We start from the raw sequence: 24,197 nt of genomic DNA on the forward strand, positions 1-24,197 counted from the left end.
TCATGATTCTTAATTTATTGACAAGATCAAGTTGCTTCAGCTCTCAAAGAATCTTTACAAAATACAAAGTACATTAGAATCTGATACCGTGTTACCAGCATTAATCACTTTGGCACTTTTAGGAGCTTCAGCTATTCCTATCAACACTTCCAAAAGGCAAATAATATTTGCAGAATAAATATCAAAAAAGTCAACTTATGTTTAATGTCTCATGGCGCTTTCCTCTCTGAGTGGAGAGTAATGGTCATAGATGCCATAGATGTATACAGGTAGACTTTGCCTTGAATACATATGTATATAGATGGCAATGTTGGAATAAGATTTAAAATGTGAGCAGCAACAATGACCGGTCTACTACACTGTTAACTGTTTGGAATACACTCATGACAAAACACTGTTTTTCTTTACAAACCATTCCCATGTTCACACAGGGATCCTTGGAATATAACCCACTTTTACACCTTAAAATTATATATTACACATAAAACCCATGCAAAAATTATTCAACATCTGGCAGATAAAATGAAGACTCAGGAATGAATGATAAAATACACAGATGTGAGTGACTGCATTTGACCATACAAATAAACGTTATGGCTGTATGGTACACACAGACACATTAATGCCTAGGTAATCTCACACTGCAAAAAGAAAGATGAATGGAAAAAGAAAACAATGGAACAGTCTGATGTTTTTAAACGGTCCACACAGACACAAGGGCTGTTTGCAAGGAGACACCAAACAGAAAGACACTGTTTAGTGTGCTGTGAGCTGTTTGAGGAGCAGTCCCTGGGTGTGGCCCCACCATGACAATAGCTCTAGTAGGAAGATGCCCATGTACCAAGGTGCATGGCGTTATAAGACTCTGGTGGCAGTGGTGAAGACAGGAAGAGTACAAACCTAGAGCTAAAACCATCCGATAAAGACCTAGAAGAGGCATTGGCGTGAATTTAAAAGGTAGACTCAGCGTTTTAAAGGTGCAACGAGCAGCTTCGCAGATATTGAGTTAACTGCAATGCAAGACCTTCTTCTCACACAGTATCTGCATATCATGCACTGGTGTGCTTCACACTGCTACAACATGGTAGCTACGGATCCAAAACAGCAGAGAAGTTTAGTTTGGCACTTAAAAGGTCTTAGTTGTTACGGATATCGGCCAGATATGATGTTTACTTCGTGTATCGCCGAGTCTACCTTTAATAATAACCAACTGACATTTGAAAAATGGAATATGCAAGACTAAGGTCGATACAAGGTCTTGATTCGGTAGTGTAGTAACGATCACACACAATTCAAGTATTTTTCACTCTTAAAATTCCCTGATTTACCAGTACAAAATAAATACGACTGAAGTCATCAGTTCACCAAAATTGGCCCCTTATCGAAAATCATTATAGTTTGTTATTCTTGTGAGAGATAACGCACCCCTTCAAACAGCACTACTTGCCACAATGTGGAAATTAACACACATCACTGTATTGACAGGACACCATCTTGGTACAGGGGACAATAAAGAAATCCCCTCATCGTTGCAGTAGCTCAACACAATCTAGCCTACAGTACAGAGACTCAAACGCAAGGCTTCAGACAAAGGTGCCCTATATTAGCCTAATATCCCCTCCTCCACTTACCTCAGCTATTTCTCTGAAATGTGCACATCATCAATTCTCTTACAAGCATCTGACTAAATATATGTCATCACCACAATACAACTGGGGATGAGGCTACAGTAGCAAGGTAAGACTAACAAGCTATGTTTGTGTAGCACTACCCCTGCCCAATGCCCATCCCTTCCTATACATGAATACATACTGCAGTCCCAATAACGATTAACTATAACAGAAGGGAGAGTGAGTGAGTCAGTGGGATTGACTGTCATACTAAGCTCCCCTCTTGGTTAAAACGATCAATTCAGTCCAGTCCCGAGGGTGCGGCAAGGCAGTGAGGGCTCTCTCTTGGCACAGCAACATGCCTGTAGACACTGACCAGGGATCAGTGCTGGGGAGCCCAGGGCTTGTGGTCGGTGGGAGGGGGTTGAGGAACCCGACTGTCCTGAGATCCGGGGTCTGTATTGGGGTCGTTGGGGCTGTGGGAGGGGGGCGAGGCAGCAGTCTGTTCATAAGAACACAGCACATTATCGCCTCCAGGTGTTAAGCAGCTGTCTCCTTGCTGTCTGTACTCCTCTTCCTCCAACACCACCTCTCCCTTCTCCAGGACAAACTTCAGGGTGGGGCCTCTGGCCTCCCCCTCCTCTAGCTCCCCCTCTTCTGCCAGGCGGAACTTGATGTTCATCTTCCCCAGGGGCTTATCTGCTTTGTCTGGAGTAGTGATCAGAGAGAGAACAAGAAAGAGAAAGACGGGGACAGAGGGAGCGAAGAAGACAGTGTAAGTGGAAAACATGTAATCTGTTACACCTCAAACATGTAGCATTTAAGTTACAGAAGTGTTTTTGTCATTGAACCCCAAAAAACGATACTAAAGTTCAGAATGAAACATGGAGTGAGGTTTTTGGGCTGTTTGACCTTTGCTAAATTTAGAACCCTTCATCCTCATAATGAACCCCCATATCCAGGCTGCCACTTTTTACATTTTATTTATTACATTTTACTCTTTATTTATACTGTTTGCGACAGATGAGGAGACAAGCAAATTGGAGAACAGCAGGAAGCATAGATGCGGTAATTGAACCCTGGTGGGGAGCATTATATGTGACTGACCGCGAGACCACAGGCTTTGCACAGGCCCCCTCTCTTACCTAGATGTCTCTCCTTGGGCAGCATCAGTACATCTACGTTGCTGTGATCCTCTAGAGCAGAGGTGAGCAGCGCCCCCTCCTGGCTGAACAGGAAAACCAGAGGGATGGTGATGTCAGCTGTGGACCCTCCGTCTCCCACCATCTGGAACAGGGGCGTCTCTGCACTGTTACTCCCTTCCCGGTGGTCTAGGAGGGACGGTGAAACATGGGAAATTGAGTTTTGTAGGGAAGCAATCCAATGTTAATTGTTGCCTAGACTTTACTACACTCAAATCTTGAGAAAACCCCCCACTAATATTGCAGTTAGCCATGGCAGCATTTATAATAGAATGCTTGTGACCACACACAAATATTGCACCTGGGGAAAATACATCTGTAAGTAGAAATATAATTAAACAAACAGGCATTCTATTTTTGCTCTATTATATTGGCCACAAGGCTACATGTGTGCAAAAATAACATTCAATGAGTAAAAAAAATGACAATCACCCTCACTCACACATACGTATTACTGTCAAGTTCAACACAACAAAAACAATATCTGTGGGCTACACACCACATTATTACATTGTACACTTTCTGCCTGTGGACATCTGTTCTACAATGTGCCAGCAGAGCATGATACCCGTTGGCATAATGGATCTCTTTCAGGCAGAGAGTACACCTGGCATACCCCTTTTATCCACTGTATTGAGAAAGAGGGAAAGTGTGTGGTGTTCCTTTTGATTTATTTAACTAGGCAAGTCAGTTAAGAACAAATTCTTATTTACAATGACGGTCTACCAATAGGCAAAGGCATCCTGCTGGGACTAAAAAAATATCTATCTATAAATACTATATAAATATAGGATGAAACACATCACAACAAGAGAGACAACACAACACTACATAAAGAGAGACCTAAGACAACAACATACCAAGGCAGCAACACAGCATGGTAGCAACAACATGGTAGCACCGAGGTAAAGACAGTTTCAAGTTGGATATTCGACGGATATTCGCGCTTTCAAACCTCAATAGCTTTCAAACCACTTGAGCCACAGACTCCAAATAAGTGTCATTATGTTGGAAAAATTGCGCGCAACATTGCACAGGTCTTATTTTCACGATTTGGACATTAATTTGCGTTCCAAAGCTAATAAAACATATGGAAATGTGAGCAGCATTTTGTATTCCTAGTTGAATTAGTTAGGGAGCGTAAACAAAGCACAAACTTTTTTTTTTTACATTCAAATTTCAATAGCTCATTGGTCATGTGACCTAATGACTTCAAACAAGGTTCAGAATGTCCATCGACTACCCTTCTATATTGCACACCTTTTAGTTTGTCTATTTTCATCTCACAAGATTTTACATACATTTTTCAAAATGTAAAATTTCAATAGCTCCTTGGTCATGTGACCTAATGACTTCAAACATGGTGCAGAATGTACCCTTCTATATTGCACACTTGTTTGTGTACTGTAAAATCACACTGTAATGTACATTTTTCATTGTTTTAAATTTCAATAGCTCCTTGGTCATGTCAATTACACACCTAATTAGCGTGCAGTGGATATACACCCATATTGCATAACCTCTAGTTATGTCTCTTCTATATTGTTGTAAATTAATATTAGTTTGACAATTAGGGGGTTCAGTCCAGTGTTGTGTGTACCCTTTTCTTTAATATTTATCTATAATAAATTGGTAGTTCTACTTATTTTCCCATTTATTTTTAATTTTTCCCACAGTATTTAACTGCAGTACACAATAGGAGAGAGACAGGTATCAACCACTATAATCTAGTAGTATAGTTTCCTTTATGCCCCATTCTACACACAGCCTAAATTATAGGCACTGAAACATTTACAGGAAAATAATAAAAGTAGCAGATAGGATCCAACCATATCACAGAGTGAATAAATGTAGAGCGTGTGTAGACTAAGAAAAAAATAATTAAGTGACAGTTTCATCAGTACGTGCTTAAAGAAAGTCATATCACAAAGATCACAGATGACAGTGCCCACCAAATCTATGACAATAGAGAATGAATTGTAAGCAACAAAGTGTGTTTGTCAAAATAATATCTGAAAATGTCAGTTGTTGAACATAATACTTCTATTTGCAATAGCAATTTATGATCTATGCAGTTGAGGAATTCCATGTACCAACACTACATGTAGGATGGACATTCCCACATACAGTATTTTTTAAATGTATTTTATTTTTTATTTCACCTTTATTCAACCAGGTAAGCCAGTTGAGAACAAGTTCTCATTTACAACTGCGACGTGGCCAAGATAAAGCAAAGCAGTGTGACAAACAACAACACAGAGTTACACATGGAATAAACAAATGTACAGTCAATAACACAATAGAAAAGTCTATATACACAGTGTGTGCAAATTAAGTAAGATTAGGGAGGTAAGGCAATAAATAGGCCATAGAGGCAAAATAATTACAATTTCGCAAATAAACACTGGAGTGATAGATGTGCAAGTAGAGATACTGGGGTGCAAACCAGACACCTAGGTATTTGTAGTTGTCCACATAATCTTAGTCAGAACCGTCCAGAGTAGTGATGCTCGGTGGGCGGGCAGGTGAGGGCAGGGATCGGTTGAAGAGCATGCATTTAGTTTTACTTGCATTTAAGAGCAGTTGGAGGCCACGGAAGGAGAGTTGAATGGTTAGTTAACACAGTGTCCAAAGAAGGGCCAGAAGTATACAGAATGGTGTTGTCTTCATAGAAGTGGATCAGAAAACCACCAGACACAAGAGCGACATCATTGATGTATACAGAGAAAAGAGTCGATCCGAGAATTGAACCTTGTGGCACCCCCATAGAGACTGCTGGAGGTCCGGACAACAGGCCCTCCGATTTGACACAATGAACTATCTGAGAAGTAGTTGGTGAACCAGGCGAGGCAGTCATTTGAGAAACCAAGGCTGTTGAGTCTGCCGATAAGTTCCTAACTTCCCTGAAAAGTTGCATATCGCGGGGGCTATTCGATGCGAATGCAGTACGTCACAGGACGTTTTTGTGCTGGTCAATGGCAGTCAGGTCTGGAGTGAAACAATGGCTATATCTGTTCATGGTTCTACATTTTTTTGAACGGGGCATGCTTATTTAAGATTGTGAGGAAAGCACTTTTAAAGAATAACCAGGCATCCTCTACTGAAGGAATCTGCTCACTGAAGTGTTTTAGGGAGCGTTTGACTATGATAAGGGGTGGTCGTTTGACCGCGGACCTATTACGGATGCAGGCAATGAGGCAGTGATCGCTGAGATCCTGGTTGAAGACAGCAGAGGTGTATCTAGAGGACAGATTGGTCAGGATGATATCTATGAGGGTGCCCGAGTTTACGGATTTGGGGTTGTACCTGGTAGGTTCCATTATTATTTGGGTGAGATTGAGGGCATCTAGCTTAGATTGTAGGATGGCCAGGGTGTTAAGCATATCCTAGTTTAGGTCACCGACAGGACAAACTCTGAAGATAAATGGGGGCAATTAATTCACATATGGTGTCCAGGGCCCAGCTGGGGGCTGAGGGGGGTCTGTAACAAGTGGCAACAGTGAGAGACTTATTTCTGGAAAGGTGGATTTTTAAAAGTAGATGCTCGAACTGTTTGGGCAAAGACCTGGATAGCATTACAGAACTCTGCAGTAGATTGCAACTCCACCCCCTTTAGCAGTTCTGTCTTGGGAGAAAATGTATACACATACATAAGAGGCATTTTTCAGCTATGATTTTACCACTCAGAATCCCGAATGGATGTGACAATGGGGCAGCACAGGATGTAATACACCTTTACAACAATCTACTTTTTGATCTTCACTTCTTATCTGGTAAACTGCTACTATGTGTCAAGAAAAGATCCCCAGTTAGGAGTTAGTGTACTCCAGTAAAAAAGGGCTGGTTTAGATTAAAACCTATTGCCACAGGCCTCCCGGGTGGCGCAGTGGTCTAGGGCACTGCATCGCAGTGCGAGCTGTGCCACCAGAGACTCTGGGTTCGAGCCCAGGCTCTGTCGCAGCCAGACGCGACCGGGAGGTCCATGGAGCAACCCACAAATGGCCTAGCGTCATCCGGGTTAGGGAGGGTTTGGCCGGTAGGGATATCCTTGTCTCATCGCGCACTAGCGACTCCTGTGGCAGGCCGGGCGCAGTGCACACATTGGTGCGGTTGGAATAACTACGACCTGAATTTGAATGCAGCGTGTTCCGATTCCTCTTCCTCTTTCTGTCCAGCAGGGTCAACCAAAAACACTTGGGCTGATTGTTCATGCAGACACTAGGGAATCGATATAGAAATGTATTGATCCCTTAAATGATTTTACATCAGCTGATGTAAGAAGGGCTTTATAATTTGATTTGATACAAACATTATTGGGCACAGTCAACAGCACAAAGGTCAAGGTAGGGACAACAATACATCACACAAAGCAGCCACAACTGTCATTAAGTGTCCATGATTGGACACTTACAAAGAGCTCTTTGAATGAAGAGATGGAGATAAAACTGTTCAGTTTGAGTGTTTTTTTTCCAGTCGCTAGCTGCAGCGAACTGAAGAGGAGCCATTCACATTCTGAAAAATCAACCACATACTGTAGAGGGAAAACATTAGTTAACAGATTGTGGTTAGTTCGTTAGCTAGTTAACTAGTTTCACACATTGCCAGGGTCCAGTAAGCAACTAACGCGTTATAACTTGAGGAACGACAAAGAGCCGTATACCAGTTAATACTAGAGCAAATTGGTGAGGTTAATAATGATAGATAATCTGATGTTGTAACGTTAGCTAGCTAACGTTGGCTGTCTGACTTTATTAGCAAGCTAATTTTCACACGATAAACTCAGTTATTTGATCAGTTAAATTGGCTAATGCTGCTCAACATTACTCTGGCTAACGGAGACTTCGATCCAGCTAGCAAGATACTTAACAATGCTAATACTTGTTCCACCACATGTTCTCCCTCACCTCAAACTTTCCAAATGTTTTTCGGTTACAGCTCGTGAAGTACACTTGACCACCACTGATGCTGTAACTAGTCAATTGGCTGTCTCCTCTTTCTTCAGTCACAGTGCGCTGCATTCTGTCGTTATGTGAACGATTGGCTGAGCCTACGGCCACTAGTATTGCTCCAAACGCGCATCTCTCGTTCGCTTACAGTCAGTAGTGATCCTACACCCCCCTCCAAAACCTTTGTCATCAGATCTACACGTAGGTCACCTATTTTGGATTCAAAACGAAAGGTGACTAGTTTGCATCCCTGAGGGAAGGCTTGTGAGTGACATGAATGAAAAAAGGAATGGCATATCAATCAAAGCCTGTTAGGGGACTAACTTAGAAGGGTAAAACACAGAACTACTGTAAACTCACACAAAAAAGTGAGTGATTGTAAGTAGTTACAGTAGACAGTAGTGCACTAACAATGCAGACCAACATGGCCTTCTCAAACTAGGTTAAGCCCCACTAAACTCTTTCCCTAAGCTCCTGACTCTTACAGCAGAGTAACAGGCTGTGTCCTGATATTATGGACTGTGTGGGTGTAATATGAAAGAGAGTGAGGCAGAATTTGTGTGTGTGACTTTTTCCTTCACCTATGAAGATGACTCCGATAGCCCCCGCCTCCTGTAGCCTGCGGGCCTTGGCAGCAAACATGCAGTCGCCACGCAGTGCAAGGGCAATGTGCCCACTCAGCTCCTGAGCATTCTCTATGGGCCCACACGCTGTGTAGGGAGAGGTCTTCACGATGCTGCCCTTCACCTGGGAGAGGAACATGGTGTGTGTGAGAGTGAGAGACGGGAGGAGACATTCCTGTAAATACTCCATACAGTAGTGACACATGCAGACATCCAAAGAGCTCCAGAAATATCCAAAACTAATGCTGACATGGGTAAATATTTACATTTGAGTCTTTGGGTGATACATTTAAGGGGACTAGGAGCTGCATGCCTGTCTTTTATCAATATTCTGAGTGACATAAAGCAAATACAAATAAATGCAAGATTCAAGAAAGCTCACCCCGTGCTCCTGCTTGATTAGGTCCATTCCAAACTTGGCTGGTCCAGCAGTCAGGACCATTCTACCCAGATATGGGGGGGATATGAGCTGAACGATGAGGGGCACTACTTCCTCCTCTGGGGTCTGGGTCACCTCTGCCACCAGTTTCACCCTGTAAACACCTTCATGTGCCTCATTAAAAGAAAGATATTGGTGAAATGAATTACACAGGAGCATGAGGGAAACAGGGTAATGTTGCCCTGCTAAGCAATAGAGACAATAGAATGCTAGGTCACATCCCAAATTGCACCCTATTCCCTATATAATGCACTACTTTTTACCATGGCCCGTAGGGTTCTGGTCACAATTGTGCACTGTATAGGAAAAAGGGTGTCATTTGGGATGCAACCTTAGAGGCAATAGAGTGCTATAGATAAATAAGCTGCTCAATCATCTTACCCCATGTGTCTCTGTTGCCCCAGCTTCATTCAGTGGGGTGAGGGAGATGCCCATGCTCCTCAGAAACTCCACTGGCTCCATACCGTGGTCGTGAAGTGGCAGCTCAATGCCCCTGCAAACACACATACAATCATCAGATAGGGAATTTGATTAAGATAAACTGGGGTAGACCCCGGGCAAAAGCGGTGAGGGAGGCCCCTCTCAAATCAAATAGTCATCTGTGCTGCCTGGTCATATTGTCAACAAGACAGCATGGTGCAATGTTCAGAAACATACTTTATGTAAAATACATTTTGTATGTTAGAATTTTCAAACTAGTTGTCCTTAAGGAGGCAGATAAAGCACATATGTTTTTTTATCAGGGGAGCATGTGAAAACTCAGAATCCTTAGTCATTACTCCACATTAGGGTTGGATAGGTTACTTTCTAAATGTAATCCGTTAGTTCCTAGTTACATGTCCAGAATTGTAATCAGTAACGTAACTTCTGGATTACCCAAGCTCTAACGTAATCTGATTACTTTCAGTTACCTTCCCCTTAAAAATGAAAGACTCACCCATTTTGAACATTATATTGTTTTTTTTTCATCTCTGAGCAATGTTGTATCGATTCCCGGGATCATTACTCTGTATCTGAGCTATTGCCGTTGAAGAAGGCCGACATTTGGCTGGTATGAAGTATTTATAACTAACTCAAGATGGTTCATCTGTGTCGTTTAGAGTGCAAGCAAATGAAGCAGTGGGCAGAACAAGCACGAGCTATTCATATCCTATTGGCGCGTTGTAGAATTATTTGCATATTTCCATTAGCGAACGCCTCCTCTGTAGTGATCATCTGCACAAACTTAATTCAACCTTGCACTCCTAAACAACGTCATTTTCAACAACTTTGGCAAATCGTCAAATGTATTTAAAAAAAACTTAGTGCACTGTGTTCGTAACATATTCTAGTTTTGGGAACAGAAATGTATTGAGATTTTGCACTGAAGCGTCCCAGTTTTACCTAGTTCCATCCTCTCCCACTACTGGACTTCCTCTCACTACCATATTTGGTGTTGATAAAACGTTCTAAACAGACGCTTCAGTTTTATAGCCCCTGTGGACGTGTCTGGATTACCCAGTCTGTGACGTAGCACTGCGATAAAGCCGCTATCACGACGCTGGGAGTTAATATGATTGCGACTTTTAGATTGTGAAAACATCTCTTACATTACAACACTGGTAGATGTCAAAACGCGGGAGGTTGTCTTCTTTCCAACGAGTCATTGATCATATTTTTGCGATAGTCTGACCTCAAGAAATGTGTAATTTAACAGAGGGTCCACCATATTTCTCCTATTTGTCTGCCTCTTCAGTCCAGGGTACATTGCATGGTGTGGTTGCCTGGCCATTGCATGTCAGATTACACTCTGCGAGGCACATTGATCTGCAGTTTAAACATAGTGAGATTGTAGACTCCTATATTGATAGTGGAGTTTGTTTAGGCCATTTTACACTTAACTACCTAATACACATTCTGATATAGACTTCGGTATTATTGTGTGTAGCTACGTTTGCTAGCTAGCCAGCCAACCCATGGAGAATTGGATTGTGGGTTTTGTAGTCGGCGTGAGCTGCAGATTTCAACATTGATTTTCACGTTACACCTTATAATAACAACAACATTAATCATTTGTTCACAGAAGATATTGTTGTCACATAATGTTATTTAACACTGTAAATTGTAGGAATGTGTGGTTTTGGGTGGAATTTTTCTTTAGGAGGTAATATAAAACCAAAAATGAATATTACCAATTGAACTACATCTATAGTAGGATAAATCAATGTTAGAGTTTACATAGCTGGCCATAAATGGATGTTTCATTTTCCTTTATGTGTTGGTTATGTAGGCTTCTTGACCCATCATTTTCTACGACATATAATAATATGATAATGCCATATCTTTACATTTCCAGTCCTTCCAATCAATTTAATATCCCTTGATCCACAAAAAAGGACTTGGAAATATGAAATATAGATTACCCAAATTGTTTTACCTGAGCATAACCCAACAACTAAGCATTTATAAGCCTACTCTGTTTATGATTTTGTTGTCATGGAGGATTGATTGGGCTCATTGCTTAGAGTAAAAAAAAAAAAAAAAAAAAAAAAAAGCTGCTCTCATGGAACGGCTCGCTTTGAGAACTACAGAAAAGTGCCATTTGCATGTGAAAATGTAATGCCATATGTTGCATTTGCTATTGGCCTTTTGTCTGTTTTTTTATGGTGACACTTTCATATCTCAATAATATGTTTAAAGTCTATCAAAAGTGTGAGAGTTCAAGCATGTGTCCGTTAGTTCTTTGGATTGTTTTTATCAGCCCAAATTAGATTGAGCAATAAAAGCCCCACTCTTCTTAAATTAAACTACTTTAACAGTATGGACTGGAGCACAATATACCATGGAGAAGTTTAGAACGGAGGAACTCCCTCAAACTTCTATTCCAAAGGCTGTAAACCACACTATGAAGCTGTTGCAAGAGAGCATTTTTCATTGGCTGTCCACTGGTTGCAAAAACAATAATTGATAGGTAGTTAGACTCATTCAATTCAACCATTATACGTGTTAAAATACACATAGGCCTACACATTTGTGAACAGCCATCCACATCAACCACAATCCATCCGTAAGGTGCAAATAGCTAAATGAGAGAGCAGCAGTGCGATTCACATCAATGCGCTATGTACAGAGTAGATATCAATAATAAGTGATATCAGTATCGCCAGTAGGCTACACCACTGATATCATCCTTACCTCCAAGCGTTTATTCAAGTTGTTTAATTTTGGGATGCCGGGATTAACACAAAGGATGTAACAGAAGGAAAATTGAAAAAAAAAAAAAAAAATCAATCTTAGTGAATGTGCAGCTATTTACAACAACACACAGACACACCTGTCAGGTGACGCGTGGAAAGCCCGGCCCACCCCAGTCAGGTACTTGTAGCTGTCCCTTATGGTCTTGGCAAAGGAAGGGTTGTTGGGGAACAAGGTCTGGGTGCTGGGGCACGAGTAGGTGAACAGGTCCTCCTCCACGGCAGTGGGCGCTTCCTGGAACGTATAGACACAAAATGGCGGATCAGTTTCAGCTCTTCTGACCATAACACACGCTCATAACTGGACAGCTGGTTCAAATAGACACCATATGGCAAATCAGTTTCAGCTCCTCTGACCATAACACAACTGTTGGTAACTGACTGAGCCTCACCGTGTTGTTGCCCCGACAGGGGGGCTGTGAAGTGGACAGGGAGACAGGCAGCAGGTGGGCCTCGGTGGTGAAGATGTATTCGTCGATGTCGAAGTGAAGCTGATTCTTCTCAGAGAACAGAAGGTACAGGTACTTAAACATCTCCGCTAGGAAGAATGAGTCCATCCTAAAGAGAAAGAGAATGCTTGAAATCACTTGAACAGAACAAATAATGGGTCATGTGACACTGTCATTTGAGCTCTCTTGCTAAAGACCAACACATCCATTAGTAATATTGGAAATAGCACCGTTGAAGGCTGTAGTGAAAAGGAATCAGTGGAGATGACCTGAGGTTTCAGATTTGAACCCATATGTTTCACTGTGTTCCCCTACCTATCCTCGTGGGTCCCTGTGCGGACATCCTGCACAGCTGCAAACCCACAAGGCACCCTGGCATGAGCGTTGAGCTTCTCCACTATGGACTGGCCCACTCTGAGGTAGTAGGGGTCACCTGTGGCCTGTGGAAGGGAAAACATGGTTTATCCCATTCCCAACCCCTCTCTCAAACAGTTCAGAGTACACCATTACTATGCACGTTGGCTTTTTACAGCGGGAACAGCATTACCTTGTAGAGGTAGTAGGTGCTTTCTGCAAACTCTGGCCTCAGAGGGTGTTGACCCCAATGAACTCTGAACTCTGTGGTGAAAGCCTGCAACGTGAGGAATACCACGCAGTCAAGCAGAGCTGAGAGCAGATATTATCCTTTTGACTCAAATTTCAAATGTCACTTTTTCTGACCTCAGGGAGAAACTTGTGTTGCTTGGTGACCTGGTAGAGCATTTCATGAGTCTCTATGGCTGGTTTCAGGTCTCCTCTCAAAACCTATAGTGAAGAGGTTGATAAGGCAGTCTTTACTATGAACGATTCCCTTTCAGAGCGTATACTTGATCATACAACCCACTTAAACTATAGAAACTCAACCTACAAACCAGAGAACGTTCTTCTGCTGTAGTGGAAAGAGATGTGGTCATGATGATGTCATGATACAAACAGAGGGTCTCATTGTTCACTTATGTCATATTTGCATTTCAAATAGCACCATATGGGCCGATAAAAATAAGTAGTGCACTGTATAGGGAATAGGATGCCATTTGGGATGCATCCTATGTCATATTATTAGAGGCAGGGGGGCTAACCATAACCCTGACAAGTGGCGATGATAGAGGCTGTGTTATGGGAATCACCTGCAGGCCAGGGAAGAAGGCGAGTAGGGAGTCCATCCAGCTGCGGACGCTCACCGTGGGGTTGTGCATGTGCACGTTGAGCAGCAGCGGAGGCTGGCTGATGTACTTCATGATGGCGCTGTAATGCTGTTGGAGACAACAGACAGCCGGGGTCACTAAAGATACCTACATTATGCATGATGTGTTTTGATATGGGGGGTTAGATCAGTGATGTGACTGAGACCCCGTTTACACGTCATACTAATGTACAGCTTGTTTTATCTGATTTCTATCTGACCACAGTTAATCTGAACTCAGAGCATTTGTTATGAACATGTATTTTTTTGTTGTCTGGTTCTGCAATCTGGATGCAGGAAGCATTTTAAATTCAAATGTAAATGGGGTCTGAGAATTTGAAGTGTTATCTACAAGCATAGAGCAATACATCGCAATATATCTGCAGCTGGTGATAGTACAGTAGAGTCTCACAGTGTTGAACCTCTCCAGGTAAACGTTGTCTCCCAATAGAATGTAGGCCTTCATTAGGTACTCATAGTAGGAGTCAATGCCAGCACCCACACCACTGTCTGAAGATACACATAGGAAGGGAGAGGGGGAGATACTGTTAATATAGGACCTGACTGAGCTAATGTAGATAACAAAACAGGCAGAGACACGTATTCAAAACCAAACTAGTAGTATTGGAAGTGACTAAATGGTATATAAAGGAACTGAGTGGGACGATGCGTCATCACATGATGCGAGGTGATAAAATCTTTGTTCCTACTGCTAAATGTTGACTTTAAATGAGAGACTGGTTGACAATGTGTGAAGGTGAGGGCGAGTGTGCTTTCTGCTAGAGGTCGACCGATTATAATTTTCAACCCCGATACCGATTATTGGTGGACCAAAAAAGGCAGATACCATTTAATCGGACGAGATATAGATATACAGTGCCTTGCGAAAGTATTCGGCCCCCTTGAACTTTGCGACCTTTTGCCACATTTCAGGCTTCAAACATAAAGATATAAAACTATTTTTTTGTGAAGAATCAACAACAAGTGGGACACAATCATGAAGTGGAATGACATTTATTGGATATTTCAAACATTTTTAACAAATCAAAAACTGAAAAATTGGGCGTGCAAAATTATTCAGCCCCCTTAAGTTAATACTTTGTAGCGCCACCTTTTGCTGCGATTACAGCTGTAAGTCGCTTGGGGTATGTCTCTATCAGTTTTGCACATCGAGAGACTGAATTTTTTTTCCCCATTCGTCCTTCCAAAACAGCTCAAGCTCAGTGAGGTTGGATGGAGAGCATTTGTGAACAGCAGTTTTCAGTTTTTTCCATAGATTCTCGATTGGATTCAGGTATGGACGTTGACTTGGCCATTCTAACACCTGGATATGTTTATTTTTGAACCATTCCATTGTAGATTTTGCTTTATGTTTTGGAACATTGTCTTGTTGGAATACAAATCTCCGTCCCAGTATCAGGTCTTTTGCAGACTCCATCAGGTTTTCTTCCAGAATGGTCCTGTATTTGGCTCCATCCATCTTCCCATCAATTTTAACCATCTTCCCTGTCCCTGCTGAAGAAAAGCAGGCCCAAACCATGATGCTGCCACCACCATGTTTGACAGTGGGGATGGTGTGTTCATGGTGATGAGCTGTGTTGCTTTTACGCCAAACATAACGTTTTGCATTGTTGCCAAAAAGTTCAATTTTGGTTTCATCTGACCAGAGCACCTTCTTCCACATGTTTGGTGTGTCTCCCAGGTGGCTTGTGGCAAACTTTAAACAACACCTTTTATGGATATCTTTAAGAAATGTCTTTCTTCTTGCCACTCTTCCATAAAGGCCAGATTTGTGCAATATACGACTGATTGTTGTCCTATGGACAGAGTCTCCCACCTCATCTGTAGAGCTCTGCAGTTCATCGAGAGTGATCATGGGCCTCTTGGCTGCATCTCTGATCAGTCTTCTCCTTGTATGAGCTGAAGGTTTAGAGGGACGGCCAGGTCTTGGTAGATTTGCAGTGGTCTGATACTCCTATTTCAATATTATCGCTTGCACAGTGCTCCTTGGGATGTTTAAAGCTTGGGAAATCTTTTTGTATCCAAATCCGGCTTTAAACTTCTTCACAACAGTATCTCGGACCTGCCTGGTGTGTTCCTTGTTCTTCATGATGCTCTCTGCACTTTTAACGGACCTCTGAGACTATCACAGTGCAGGTGCATTTATACGGAGACTTGATTACACACAGGTGGATTGTATTTATCATCATTAGTCATTTAGGTCAACATTGGATCATTCAGAGATCCTCACTGAACTTCTGGAGAGAGTTTGCTGCACTGAAAGTAAAGGGGCTGAATAATTTTGCACGCCCAATTGTTCAGTTTTTGATTTGTTAAAAAAAGTTTGAAATATCCAATAAATGTTGTTCCACTTCATGATTGTGTCCCACTTGTTGTTGATTCTTCACAAAAAAAATACAGTTTTATATCTTTATGTTTGAAGCCTGAAATGTGGCAAAAGGTCGCAAAGTTCAAAGGGGCCGAATACTTTCGCAAGGCACTATATATATATATACACAGTGGGGAGAACAAGTATTTGATACACTGCCGATTTTGCAGGTTTTCCTACTTACAAAGCATGTAGAGGTCTGTCATTTTTATCATAGGTACACTTCAACTGTGAGAGACGGAATCTAAAACAAGAATCCAGAAAATTACATTGTATGTATAAGTAATTAATATGCATTTTATTGCATGACATAAGTATTTGATCACCTACCAACCAGTAAGAATTCCAGCTCTCACAGACCTGTTAGTTTTTCTTTAAGAAGCCCTCCTGTTCTCCACTGTATATTAACTGCACCTGTTTGAACTCGTATAAAAGACAACTGTCCACACACTCAATCAAACAGACTCCAACCTCTCCACAATGGCCAAGACCAGGGAGCTGTGTAAGGACATTAGGGATAAAATTGTAGGCCGGCACAAGGCTGGGATGGGCTACAGGACACTAGGCAAGCAGCTTGGTGTGAAGGCAACAACTGTTGACGCAATTATTAGAAAATGGAAGAAGTTCAAGATGACGGTCAATCACCCTCGGTCTGGGGCTCCATGCAAGATCTCACCTCGTGGGGCATCAATGATCATGAGCAAGGTGAGGGATCAGCCCAGAACTACATGGCAGGACCTGGTCAATGACCTGAAGAGAGCTGGGAACACAGTCTCAAAGAAAGCCATTAGTAACACACTATGGATTAAAATCCTGCAGCGCACGCAAGGTCCCCCTGCTCAAGCCAGCACATGTCCAGGCCTGTCTGAAGTTTGCCAATGACCATCTGAATGATCCAGAGGAGGAATGGGAGAAGGTCATGTGGTCTGATGAGACAAAAAAAGAGCTTTTTGGTCTAAACTCCACTCGCTGTGTTTGGAGGAGGAAGAAGAAGGATCGGGGGGGGCGGCAGGGTAGCCTAGTGGTTAGAGAGTTGGACTAGTAACCGGAAGGTTGCAAGTTCAGATTTCCAAGCTGACAAGGTACAAATCTGTCGTTCTGCCCCTGAACAGGCAGTTAACCCACTGTTCCTAGGCCGTCATTGAAAATAAGAATTTGTTCTTTAACTGACTTGCCTAGTTAAATAAAGGTAAAAAAAAAAAAAAAAAGGATGAGTACAACCCCAAGAACACCATCTCAACCGTGAAGCATGGAGGTGGAAACATCATTCTTCGGGGATGCCTTTCTGCAAAGGGGACAGGAAGACTGCACCGTATTGAGGGGAGGATGGGTGGGGCCATGTATCGTGAGATCTTGGCCAACAACCTCCTTCCCTCAGTAAGAGCATTGAAGATGGGTCGTGGCTGGGTCTTCCATCATGACAACGACCCGAAACACACAGCCAGGGCAACTAAGGAGTGGCTCCGTAAGAAGCATCTCAAGGTCCTGGAGTGACCTAGCCAGTCTCCAGACCTGAACCCAATAGAACATCTTTGGAGGGAGCTTAAAGTCCGTATTGCCCAGCGACAGCCCCGAAACCTGAAGGATCTGGAGAAGGTCTGTATGGAAGAGTGGGCCAAAATCCCTGCTGCAGTGTGTGCAAACCTGGTGAAGAACTACAGGAAACGTATGATCTCTGTAAATGCAAACAAAGGCTTCTGTACCAAATATTAAGTTCAGCTTTTCTGATGTATCAAATACTTACGTCATGCAATAAAATGCAAATTAATTACTTAAAAATCATACAATGTTATTTTCTGGATTTTTGTTTTCGATTCCGTCTCGCACAGTTGAAGTGTACCTATGATAAAAATGATAGGTGCCTGCAAAATCGGCAGTGTATCAAATACTTGTTCTCCCCACTGTGTGTGTGTGTGAGATATATATATATATATATAATATATGGGAAGTTAATATGGGACATACATTTTATTTTATTTAATAATGACAATTACAATAAAACTGAATGAACAATGAACACTTATTTTAACTTAATATAATACATCAATACAATCTATTAAGTCTCAAAAATCATGAAACATGTTCAATTTGGTTTAAATAATGCAAAAACAAAGTGTTGGAGAAGAAAGAAAAAGAGCAATATGTGCCATGTAAGAAAGCTAACGTTTAAGTTCCTTGCTCAGAACATGAGAACATATGAAACCTGGTGGTTCCTTTTAACATGAGTCTTCAATATTCCCAGGTAAGAAGTTTTAGGTTGTAGTTATTATAGGACTATTTCTCTCTATATCATTTGCATTTCATATACCTTTGACTATTGGATGTTCTAACAGGTACTTTAGTATTGCCAGCCTAATCTCGGGAGTTGATAGGCTTGGAGTCATAAACAGCGCAATGCTTGAAGCATTGCGAAGAGCTGCTGGCAAACGCAGTAAAGTGCTGTTTGAATTAATGCTTACGAGCCTGCTGGTGCCTACCATCGCTCAGTCAGACTGCTCTATCAAATCATAGACTTAATTATAATAATACACAGAAATACGAGCCTTCGGTCATTAATATGGTCAGATCCGGAAACTATCATTTCGAAAACAAAACATTTATTCTTTCAGTGAAATACGGAACCGTTCCGTATGTTATCGAACGGGTGGCATCCATAAGTCTAAATATTGCACAACCTTCAATGTTATGTCATAGTTACGTAAAATGGTGGCAAATTAGTTGGCGGCCAGGTGGCCCAAACTGTTGCATATACCCTGACTCTGCGTGCAATGAACGCAAGAGAAGTGACACAATTTCCCGAGTTTAATATTGCCTGCGAACATTAATTTATTTTCACTAAATATGCAGGTTTAAAACTATATACTTCTGTGTATTGATTTTAAGAAAGGCATTGATGTTTCTGGTTAGGTACATTCGTGCAAAGATTGTGCTTTTTTCCGCAAATGCGCTTTTGTTAAATCATACCCCGTTTGGTGAAGTTGACTGTCTTTGTTAGGAAGAAAGTCTTCACACGGTTCGCAATGAGCCAGGCGGCCAAACTGCTGCATATACCCTGACTCAGTTGCACAGAACGCAAGAGAAGTGACACAATTTCCCTAGTTAAAAGAAATTCATATTAGCAGGCAATATTAACTACATATGCAGGTTTAAAAATATATACACTCGTATATTGATTTTAAGAAAGGCGTTGATGTTTATGGTTATGTACACATTGGTGCAACGACAGTGCTTTTTTCGCAAATGCGCTTGTTAAATCACCCGTTTGGCGAAGTAGGCTGTGATTCAATGATAAATTAACTGGCAACGAATCGATTATATGCAACGCAGGACAAGCTTGATAAACTAGTAATATCAACCATGTGTAGTTAACTAGTGATTATGTTAAGATTGATTGTTTTTTATAAGATACGTTTAATGCTAGCTCGCACCTTACCATGGCTCCTTGCTGCACTCGCATAACAGTTAGTCAGCCTGCAACGCAGTCTCCTCGTGTAGTGCAATGTAATCGGCCATGATCGGTGTCCAAAAATGCTGATTACCGATTGTTATGAAATCGGCCTTCATTAATCGGCCATTCCGATTAATCAGTCGACCTCTACTTTATGCATTGCTGAGTGTGTGACAGTGGATCTTTGGCTCACCCCTGCGGACCCAGTCTCCATTGTGGATATTGATGACGGTGCCCACGAGGTCACTTCCTCTCTGTCTCTTCTCCCACAGGACGTCCAATGCTTTCCTAGCATGCTCCTGTGGGACACAGAAACACAGGGTTATCATCTTCATACACACTGGCCAATAAATACACTATCGATTATTACTGGAATTACTAATGTACCTCGAACACAGCCTCCCCAGACAGCCGACTGAGAGCAGCAAACTCCAGAATCATGGTCCCTGCACAGGCTGTACAGGTGTCCGACTCAGTGCCTGTGCGTGACAGGGGGTTAAGGACCCCATACCTCAGGTTTACCTGGAAACAAACAGACAAGAGGTAAGTATATTGAATGTACTACATGCATATTATCAGATAGCTTTGTAGTCTTATTACTATCTTGAATCACTTTTAATCCTCTATTCATATTCGACTGGACAGTCCGGTCAGACCTGCATCTGGTACTTTTCCGTTCATGTGACATTGTGGAAGTTCTGATAAACAAGGTTTTGCACCCAGGGGTCCCGAGAAAACCAGAAGCGTGGAGACTGAGTGAGGTGTGTTACCCTGGGGTAGGGAAGGCCACTGGTAGTGTTGAAGGCAGGTAGCAGTCTGTGGCCCAGCTCCTTGGCCATGTGGAGCAGCTCATCTCTGTACCACTGCATCCTCTCCCCCCGCTGACGGAGCATGTCAGCCATCACATGCGCCCCCAGCAAGCCTCTGTAGGGAGAGCAAGATGATGGTGTGGTGAGCAAGATAATGGTGTGGTGAGCACGTGGCAATGCCCAGACAATTTACCATTCATCTCAATATAAAAATACTGTCAGCCCTATATTAATGAAGTCATATAATTATTTTATCATAAAGTCAGTAAGACATTTGGACCAGTATCGTACACAATCTTGGTGAAGCTCTGTGTAGTAGTGAGACAATGCATTGTATAGGTTCGTACCCCAGGACTCGGATGTTGGTCTCAAACACAGACACCACCACATCATTGTCCAGCCTGACATCCCTCAAAGTCCTCCTAACTGCATCCTCAAATTCATCCAGCTTGTTCAACACCTGGACACATGCACAAAACAAATGCGTTAATAGGGTAATAGACAGAATAAATAAGTGTTTCTATACTTAGGCAAAAAAAGACTTACCTAAAAACACATAGCTATTTGAATAATTCCTGTGAATTACTACATTTCAATTATTTTTTGCTAAGGTTTCCAGAACCGCAAGAAAGAAGGACTAATCATTTAATATACTGCCATTGACTGTATGTGTGTGGCTCTGAGGGGTTGTCAGGACAATGGATCCCATTTGCTCATTGATTTCTCTATAGACATCGGAGTTCCTATAGCTGATTCAAAAACTTACAGCCAGACAGACAGGATAAGACACTCACCACTAAAGTATCAAGGGTGTCGACCAGTGTGAGGGAGAACCTAAGAGAGAAAACAGGGCTATATTCATTAAGGAAAGGGGGATACCTAGTCAGTTGTACAACTGAATGCATTCAAAATGTACCTTTGAAATATGTCTTCCACATTTAACCAAACCCCTCTGAATCAGAGCACACCATAGCAAATATTTGCAACAGTTTCAGTCATTTTCTTCCATTTGGTGCTTAATAAATATGACCCAGGTCAGGAGGATGGCATACTGCAGTGCACAGCAGAGGAACTGGATGCTGCGCCATGTCAGCTTCACCATGTAGTCTCATCGTCTATTGTGTTTCCAAGTTAAGTGTGTTTTAGAAGGTCTTAAGGAAGAATCAGAGAGAGGTCGGATTCCCTTGATGTGTTCCTTCCTTGTATTTTCATAATATAGGCTAGGTTATCCCCACATGATTTCACAACACACCTCAAATAATTTCATTTTCCTATGAAAATTACATATTGAAAAACATGGGACATCTTTCTCTACCTAGCCCCCCATCCCTCCATCAGTGCAGGGGATGACATAACAGACACATAATGAATCCATTGTGAGACCGAGTTGGCTGAGTGGCTGTCTCTCTCTATACATCAAGAGACCCCTTTGAGTACAAAAGTAAGCCGATAAACAGCTAAAATCACCACAAAGGCTAAACGCAGAGAAACCACATGTTGTGAGGAGGCTTTCCGTGCAGTTATACTCACTTCCCCAGAGAGTCATCGATGTCTCCCCTGTTGGGCTCCAGGCCACGCACCCTCCCCCTGCAGCTCAGAGGCATCAGCTCGTCCGCTGGGTACGCATATTTCTGTGGCAGAATCAGGGCACGGGGAACATACTCAATAGGAGGAACATTTGTTTAAATGTTTGAATCAGCGGATGCTGCTGAGGGGAGGACGGCTCATAGTAATGGCTTGAATGCAGTCAATGGAACGGTATCAACCAATGGAAACCACATTTGATACCATACCAACCATTATTATGAGCCGTTCTCCCCTCAGCAGTCTCCACTGGTTTGAACTTAGAAGTATACGCCGAGTGTATGGCACACAGTCAAGTTAGAGAGGCTGTTTGAGCAGTAACATAATATTAACTAAGGCTGGGAAGATAACAGTATTGCGATATTTGTTAGAATCGTATCAAGGAAACAAAACACCAAGCAGATTTGACTTCAGGAAAACAGCCATAATGTTGGAAACAAACAGCATTATGATGTCATCCAGAGTCACATTTATATATTTTCCAAGCTCTAGCACACAATATTTAGCATAACATTAAAGGACAAAAAAGTTCTTTACTTTGTGTTTTCATTTTGCCATGAAAAAAAATATTGCAATACTGGAAACCATCAACAGCAGCATGCCCTGACATGGTCAGTAATACAGATGGACAACAATAGCTACGGGTTGAAACATTCAACTTTGCTAAGTGTAGTTGAAAGTGGCAATTATGTGGTCAGACACAGCCTTACCATATAGCTGCCATAGGCATGATCAAACATCTCAACAATCTGGTCCCTGTAACAGAAAGAAACATACAAAATCAACATAACCAAGTCATTTCTGACCGACAAGTGGACGGATAGATAGTGATGGTGTGTTTAATGATTTAGTCCCTTCGTCTTTATAGTATGGACTTTGCCACTCAGTAGAGGTGGGCATTGGGTAATACTGGAGTGTGTGATCATACACGGTTTTTATCTCACCTGATTTTGGACTTTTCTTCAGGTAACATGGTCAGACCTTCTTGGCCATTGGCCCAGCTAAGAAGGCTTGTGAGGAGTAGGGCTCTCAGCATCATCGAAATGCCAGGAGAACCCTGTGGTGGGCAAAACAGTTTTTCTCCCATTTAATCTTTGACAGGTCTGTACACAAGTAGGTGTTCCTGTGCTCTCAATGACACCCCAGAAATATCAAATAATCCAATGCATTTCCTCTGCATGGTGTGGCCTCATGGACAAGCAACAAGCGTTCATAAAGTTGACAACTGGCTGTCTCCACTAAAGTTGATGGGTTTAGCTATCAAGCTAGTTGTCAAAATGGCTAATTGACAACAATTTCACATTAACCCATACCTTACAAAAAAAGATTGCCGTTTTGAAACGGCAGTAACTGCAGTAGACTGTGGTATTTTGGACGTAGTAACTGCAGAATAACTGCAGTGTACTGCACTGTAACAGTAGTTACACTGCAAAATCCCTGCAGTTAAAAACAAAACTGGGACGCAGTATTTGCATTATACTGCAGTTATATAGCTCTTTAACTGTAGTTATACTGCAACGTTTTTTCTTAAGGGATAGCAACTGTCAACAACTAACAGGTTACTTGATATATACACAATGACAAGGCATGTTACCCCTGGCAGCTCAGGATAATTAATTAGCTAGCTGGCTTAACAAGTGAACCAGTTGACATCTGTACAGTAGACGTGTACCTAGCCAACTTGCTAGCTAGATAGTAGCTATGTCCATATACTTCGAATCACACACAAAACTCCTTGTGTTCACTATTAATGAGAGTTCCCAGTCTATAATCAGGCGTATACTCCAAAGAACAGGGAGGAACGCCATTAGGTTAGCTTGCTTGCTAGCAGCTAAGTTAGCTAGCTAATTATCAAACAAGACTGAACGCCGGTGGTGATGTGTCTTCTTTCGTATTGCAACACAAATATCCCTATTCTTCCGTGTCAGTCCCAGTCTCACGAACAACGCCGGGTCTCCCGACCCAAAACGGGCATTTCAACCAAACCGTCGATGAAACCCCAGCGAGAGTACTATTTTCGGAAATCAGACTGTGCTCAGTTTCTTTGGGGCTTCTTTAGCTAGCTAACGTTACTTTCCTAGCTAGCTAGCTACTCAACAACCCTTGACAAGCTGATTACTGAGAGTGCCTCTTGATTCTATTGGTTAAGGCGGCGGAAGTAAAATAAAAACATTATTACGTTTGTATCATGATAAAATGGCGAGTGATATTGTTTTTTAAAGTTACATTCTTACTAGTTATGA

At 42.0% G+C, this 24,197-nt stretch overlaps 1 protein-coding gene across 2 annotated transcripts; it reads right to left on the reverse strand.

Annotated features, from left to right (window-relative positions):
• Nucleotides 1–24,086, reverse strand: LOC135518047 (ER degradation-enhancing alpha-mannosidase-like protein 3). Of its 2 annotated transcripts, none has more exons than XM_064942877.1 (20): nt 22,899–24,086; nt 22,665–22,710; nt 21,901–22,001; nt 21,165–21,204; nt 20,718–20,830; nt 20,332–20,485; nt 19,949–20,083; nt 19,755–19,860; nt 14,137–14,234; nt 13,723–13,794; nt 13,223–13,306; nt 13,050–13,133; nt 12,818–12,942; nt 12,446–12,611; nt 12,134–12,288; nt 9,202–9,313; nt 8,764–8,934; nt 8,340–8,505; nt 2,756–2,941; nt 1–2,318 (listed from the first exon to the last, which is right to left on the reverse strand). In XM_064942877.1, the coding sequence occupies exons 1-20, from the start codon at nt 23,039–23,041 to the stop codon at nt 1,993–1,995; spliced, it is 2,583 nt and encodes an 860-aa protein (XP_064798949.1). In that variant the 5' UTR covers nt 23,042–24,086; the 3' UTR covers nt 1–1,992. The 2 variants fall into 2 exon arrangements, with proteins under 2 accessions (XP_064798949.1, XP_064798948.1); XM_064942876.1 differs by having other exon boundaries at nt 13,669–13,794.
• Nucleotides 24,087–24,197: the final 111 nt, after the last annotated feature.

The sequence above is a fragment of the Oncorhynchus masou genome, chromosome 28, assembly GCF_036934945.1.
Source record: "Oncorhynchus masou masou isolate Uvic2021 chromosome 28, UVic_Omas_1.1, whole genome shotgun sequence".
Lineage (NCBI taxonomy): Eukaryota > Metazoa > Chordata > Actinopteri > Salmoniformes > Salmonidae > Oncorhynchus > Oncorhynchus masou.